General features: G+C 34.0%; 1 protein-coding gene across 1 annotated transcript; it reads right to left on the minus strand.

Annotated features, from left to right (window-relative positions):
* Positions 1-402: 402 nt before the first annotated feature.
* LOC110740092 (root phototropism protein 3-like) lies at positions 403-4,246 on the minus strand. The gene is made up of 4 exons (XM_021920589.1): positions 3,749-4,246; positions 3,496-3,565; positions 1,449-2,762; positions 403-1,225 (listed from the first exon to the last, which is right to left on the minus strand). The coding sequence occupies exons 1-4, from the start codon at positions 3,859-3,861 to the stop codon at positions 665-667; spliced, it is 2,058 nt and encodes a 685-aa protein (XP_021776281.1). The 5' UTR covers positions 3,862-4,246; the 3' UTR covers positions 403-664.
* Between the last annotated feature and the right edge of the window lie 2,521 nt (positions 4,247-6,767).

Raw genomic sequence — 6,767 nt, forward strand, 5'->3', positions numbered from 1 at the left:
CCAATTGGTCTGGTGTATGAATAAGAAAAGTCATGCATCGTAGGGGAACTTACAAAATAATTGAGACAGAAAAACATCTGTTTACTGATTGTGGGACCCATTTCATTTTGGTATTTTTCCTTGGTTTTTCTTCTCAGAAGGGAGAAAAGGGAACAAAATCACCTGTTTTTCAAAGAGTTTTGTCAATTTTTTCGTCTATTATGAAGATTTCGACTTTCATGAGGGTAGAGTGAAGCAGGATGGGCCAGCAATGGATCCTTAAAGTTTTAGTAATTCCGGAACTAGGATGTTGTATGTGGTTGCTTGTCTTGAAAAGTTATTTCGTTTATGACCAGATATAAAAAGAGTTTGTTAAGTGACCAGATAATATGAAACGGAAGAAGTATGTTATACTGTATAAAATTCAGCTGTTTAAGTAATTAAGTGCTTATTTATCTTAGTTGTATTCTGAAATATAATCTGAAGAAATTGAACCAGTGAAAACTTCTGCAGTCAATTTCATTCACCCTAAACACAGACAAAAACTTACACACTCTCACTCACAAGTCAACCAATTCTCTCCTCTTAGAATATATGGTAGAAAAAAAGTAAGGCAATTCAAAATAATGGACATGGTAAGAGCAAAAATATTATTGTAAAGAAAAGGAAAAACTTTTCACAAGACTCAAGAAATGGAATTTCTCCACCTTCTCGGCGTTTTTCTGGTTTGTTCTGCTACTGGTTGATCAGAGCCATCATCATGAGAATCCATATTATTCATCTTTGCAAGTCTACTTAGCTTCTTCCACCCACTAGTCCATGCCGATGAAGAATGTTGTTTCGGTTTAGCCACTATTTTATCAAACTGCCTTTGTAAAGTCTCCATATCGTTCTGGAGTTCTACATACTTAGACTTCACTGTCTCCAGCTCAAACTTGAGTGTATTAATGTCCTTCTTTGCTGATGACCACCCTTCTTGGAACGACTGAGGAGTACCCTCAAGAAGGGTTTTTCGGGTTGAGACCATGGGCTGAAATTGGGACTCTACTGCAGTGTTGTCTTTCAGGGTGTTATTGGCTATCGCGTTGCTAATCTTAACCTGTTCTGAGAAGAGGACTTGCACCACTACCCTTAAGGGAAGCCTCTCATTTTGTGCTGCGTGCATACAGGCATCAATCGAAAGCTTCTGGCAGTCCATCACTCTACATAATCGTTTTCTTTCATGTTCTGACAGTGCAGGGTGTGCCTGTAAAATTTTAGAAGCAAATCACAACATATTGATGGGCCTAAAAATCGCCCTAAGTTGATTAATATGATTATTAGCTGACAGTTTACCACAGTAACCTGAGACTTGTCCTTAACAATTACTTATGTGAATAATTGCTTTGTTTTTCCAAGACAAAATTTAATGGCAAGATTAAAAATAAATAGACCTAATAATCAAAACAAGAAGATCAATATCGAAATACCTTGAGATAGGAGTCAATTGCTCTGTAAAGACCATCATCACAAGTTCTTGCAGATTCAGGAAGAGCCTCAGCAAGGACATGGAACTTGGTAAGCGAGAGATTCCTATCGCGAGCAATCTCTGTTAAGTAACTATCGACGAGCCTTGCTACTCTCATCTTTGCACTGGATGCACCCCCTCTTTGACTCTCCTCAAACATATTCTTTTCCATGTATGACCTGCTAGGACTGCTTACACACTCAGTCTGTTCTTGCACTAAGAAATGCTCCAGAAGTCTTTGAACTAAATCAACATCATATGTTGTATCACTTTTACTGTAAGATGGTATAAGAAGGTCTGACAAGGTTGCCTGCTCGAACTGCATACCAACGCGCTTTTCAAGCTCAGTGACCAAAGCGGGGGCTACCTTCAGCTTGTTAGCCATCCTCAGAAGCCTCAGTAGAAAGCTGCAGGAAACACTGTCCTTTTGGGGTGGAATAATACTAATCAGGCTCTCAATGATCATTCTTTGATCTTTTGCTTTAATTGCTTCAGGCTCTTCCTTCCCCGCGACTATCAAATGGAGCCCACCTTTCCAGCTTCCGGATCCACTGCCACTGCTGCTGCCATTGCTCTCTCTGCTGATATTCCCATTGCTGAGATCATCCAACATGGCTTCCCCACCACCATCCTTGATTAGTCCCGGTATCCATTTGGATGCATATTGCATAATCGAAGCACCAATTAACTCAAACCTCATTCCCTTCACCTTAATGGCTGTTATCACACGAACAAAGTGATCAATCCTAAGGATTGATACATCCTCAAACCACCAATCAGGAGGCACTTGAATCGCCCTACTTGGACTCGAGTCCTTAAGATCATTCCAACTGGGGCTTGAAACCTTTGAAGGTCTCCCGGTGTAGTTCCACCTTATGCCCTTGGGATTTACACAAGCCTTCCAAGCAATAGACTCGCTACACCTACGAACAATCTGCAGGTTTTCTGCCCAAGGCGAGAGCTTCTCACAGCTCTTTAAAACAATGATGGAGTCTCTCCAAGATGACAGAACTACATAGCTTAAGAAGGCTTCAGTTTTGAATATGAGGTTTCCTTCTTCTAGGTCCTCTGTCATTTCTAAATACTCTGCAGCACATCTTAGGCCCGAGATGTTGGCTGCTGTCAGATCAACCGCGATTCCATAGCAGAATTTCGCTGCTAACTCAAATGACTCCGGCCCACCAGGGAGATCATCCAAGTTTATCTTGTTTAAATCTCCTTCATGGGTCTCATAAATGATCCTACTCAATCTTCCACACCGCGAAATTAAAGGGTACTGCAGGAGGGATAATGAGTCAATTTTTCAATATTATGACCTTGTTCATTAGTGTAACATAATCATAATCTACAAAAATAAAGCAATCAAGCATTCAAATTTATAAGTTAAAGAGAATCGGTAAATATGACCATCAACCTAGAGCATTTAAGTTCTTAAATCTTCTCTTTTGACAGATCTGGTGGACCTGATGCATGCATGCATGCAGTCTGATGATCTAATCTATACATTCATGTGCAAGATATTAAGTACAGTTGGAAGTTGGAACAACGAGTTTCACAATAATATGAAAGGATCGAGATTCTCTCTAGTAAATTAGACGGAAAATAAGTAGAGGGTTTGGGGACAATTTTCGAACGGAATGGTCCAATAACTTAATAGGCTCTCATCTCATATTCTCATATGTGAGATACAAATATCATTATCTACAAAATAAATACACAAAAATAATAATAAAATTCGCCATTTGGAAAAAGAAAAAAAACACAAAAAAGGATTTAATCATAGATTAGCCAAAATAAGTATAGTTTTATCCTCTATTACCAACTTGTGGTTGGGGTTAGAAGTTGAAACTATTTTATGCAACAGCCTAATATCTACAGTTGAAAAGAAGTACAATTGATTGAAAAATGAGTAATCAATGATTCAATGTGAAATAATTTACACCAATTCCAAAAGAAAAAAAATTAAAAATAAAAATAAAAATTATGAACACAATATAACAATTAATTACCTTGTGTAAGTGAAAGTTAAATTCACTAATTTGGACCAGAAAATCACTTGGAACATCAGTTGCAACATACCTTCAATTACAAAATAAATTGAAAACAATTTGTCAGAAATTACTTCAAACTATGCCAGAGAGACTGAGACCAAGAAAGGATTATTCCTTAGTCCGAATTTAATAGTCACGCTGATAGTGTAATTTGAACTAGTAACGCGACAATTAAATCAGGACCGAGAAAGGGAGTACAAGTAAAACATACCATGATTGACCTCTTTGCTCAAACCCATCTGTTTTAACACCATGTTTGGCAGAAACATGAGCTCCATTTCCATACTCTCTACCTCCAAGAGACTCAGTTTCAGAGTCCCACATACTGAAACTTAAAAAAGCTAAGATTTTTCTTATGAAAATGAAGAAAAATGGAGAAATAATTCAAGAGAAGTAATCAAGAAATATAACATGAAATGGGAAGTTGTAAACATGGGCAATGTTTGGAATTATTTAACACCCAGCAAATAATTTCTTGGAATTTTTCACTGATTTCTTTCTCAAACTATTTCTGCAAAATACAGGCTGTTGAATGATGGGCAGAAATCTGAATAATTTTACTTCTAAAAATTCATCACTTCGTGAGATGATTTTTAATTTTAAAATAAAGATTGTGTTTTTATTTTTGCCCTGTAATTGGAGCAGCCATAAGTGGGAGATTTTAGCTTTTGCTTTGTCTGTCTTTCTTATGGTAGCTTTTAGTACTTAGTAAATTGTTACCATATTTAGAGCTTTTATGATCACAGAAATATCTTTTCTCTGTTCACTAAAATTGATTAAGATGTGAGTATATTGCTTGCCAACTAGGATTTTGATTGTACTTGTCATACTGTTACAAAATAACTAGATAGGAGTATATTACATGGTCGCATTTATGATGGTTACGTATCTAAAATGGCCTTTTTAATTATTACTCTAAATACTATCAATTTTGTTTGTTAAAATTGATTAATCATTTAATTGATCAAAACATGTTTAAGAAATGGCTGTGTTAATTAAAACTAAGTTCCATCAAAACTTATAATTGTCAATGATTAAATGAAAATTCACCGAAACTTCCTTCTTATTAATTAACTACTTTTAAAAAATAAGAATAATAATTATGAAAATCTATCCCAAAATATACTCCGTATTATGTAAAAAATGTAATAACATTGATCATGTTGACGAAACTTTATCCCGAATATATATTTTACCTTCACATTATTGTAAATTTTGTGACTAATCAATACCGCATTCAACATGGTAACTCAGTATTGAAATTAATGAAACATAAATATCATAAAATTAGGATATGTTCTGTTTACCTAATTTTTATTTATCTAAAAACTAAAAAAATTTATTTTTTACAAACTCGTCTTTACTTACCGGCCCAAATTAATTTTCCTAAAATGATTGAATTGAAGTGAATTTATAGAGTCCTAGAACGAAGTTGGCAAACATAAGTACATAACTATATACCTTGATATGATCAAGACCACCTTTTTTATAATCCGATTAGAAAATCACTATCATAATTATCACAATTTAATACCGCATACCAAACATGTGCTAACTATTGCCTATTGGTTTATAGGATTTAATTTTCGGATAACATGATCCTTTACTCCTCTATTGGTCACAAATTTCCTTCTCCTAGCGTAGTAGAAGGTTTTTTTTTTTTTTTTTCTTCCTATTTTAGTTCTAGATGAGTCACAAGAGCCACATCAACTATGAATAGAAGAAAATTTGAATCCATAGCTTATTATATATAGATCGTTAGATCAATTTTTGTCATTATACCAAGACCTGACCTTATCGGTAATTTGGAAGCATGCAATAGTAAATGGATAAAATGGTACTTATGGTAGTAATAGTGGTGCATGTATAGCTTGGAGCCTTGGACATTGTTAATAATGATAACATGGTGACAGTTAATATGTTTGGCATTCATAGTAATACCCCATTTGGTACAAAAATTAACTCAATCTTGTGCTCAAACTTTAATGCCAAATTCAATTAGCCTTTGTCACCTCAAAAGAGCCACCAATTCATGGGTCCCTTAATTTAAGTCACTTTCTCTTATTTGATTATTTCTTAGAAAATTTACACAACTGGATTTTTTATTTTTTTTTTTAGTTTTTTTTATTATTATTTTAATTTATTTATTTTGCTTTTGGGGTGTTGTCATACTTTGATATATCTACTTGAATTATGCCATTTTATTTTAATTTTATCTAGTCTATCCTTAGCTATATTTTTGACAATTCATTCATTTGTGGAGTATATTATATTGTTACAGAATTTTCAAATTGATGGTGAGATTGGGTTTAAATGTCACTATGACAGAATTTATGTCACAAAAATATTTCTTTTTTTAGATTGAGCAATTCTATTGCTATACTATAACAATCAATTCAGGGTAAGGTGAGACAAACGAGATTAGTCATCGACTACTCTGATAAGTTATTTTCGTTATCTTATAAATAGATGTTATACTTTATCCAATTCCCATCACCTCTTTTCAAAATTTAAAATTACATCACACATCTTATTCCTCCTCTTCAATTCGTTCAATATATCACCACAACCTTGCCCCTTTCAAGCATACCCTCTACAAAATTGTTCTTATTAATTAACTTCATATATACAAAAAATAGAATTATTTACTTGTTTTATTCTTTTATTTTTAAGACCTTGATATACCTAATGCGTATCATGTATAATTATGTCAACCAAACAACGATTATTCTATATTTCTATACAACACGTCTAATTAATTAAGGCAGATATATAATTAAAAGGCAATTAAGAAGATGCATGACGAAATTAAATCAAATGGATGGAGAAAAGGCACATGCATGCATTAATCTAAGCAGACACTAGATTTGTCCTATTAGGCATTCCACAATCGTGGGAATGTGGGATAGTTTAAATAGTCATGTCACAGTAACATTTAATCAAATCAACAGTTGACAGCCGTCAAAAAAATTATTTAATTAAATAAAAACTAGTTTCCCTTTCCTTTTTCTCTCATACTCGTAGAGGTAGAACAGGAAATACAGTAATTCATCTCGTGACAAAAGGTTGAATACTCGTAGTTGTTCAGAGTTACTTTGTATTAACCCTATTTCACAAGACATTCTAGCTTTAACAGAACTTAATTTGGAATAAAATATTCTACTAATGTTTTCTCTAAAAAACACTACTCTCTCGATCTCCTTAGTCCTTAGTTATGTATAGTGGCGGTT

Source organism: Chenopodium quinoa, unplaced genomic scaffold (genome assembly GCF_001683475.1).
Source record: "Chenopodium quinoa cultivar QQ74 unplaced genomic scaffold, ASM168347v1, whole genome shotgun sequence".
Lineage (NCBI taxonomy): Eukaryota > Viridiplantae > Streptophyta > Magnoliopsida > Caryophyllales > Amaranthaceae > Chenopodium > Chenopodium quinoa.

Excerpts from the sequence above, each read along its gene's own strand:
- LOC110740092 (XM_021920589.1), bottom strand. The coding sequence starts at position 3,861 with ATGTGGGACTCTGAAACTGAGTCTCTTGGAGGTAGAGAGTATGGAAAT. Across the intron at positions 3,566-3,748 it reads GAGCAAAGAGGTCAATCATG|GTATGTTGCAACTGATGTTC; the intron begins GTATGTTTTACT and ends TTGTAATTGAAG. Across the intron at positions 1,226-1,448 it reads CAATTGACTCCTATCTCAAG|GCACACCCTGCACTGTCAGA; the intron begins GTATTTCGATAT and ends AAAATTTTACAG.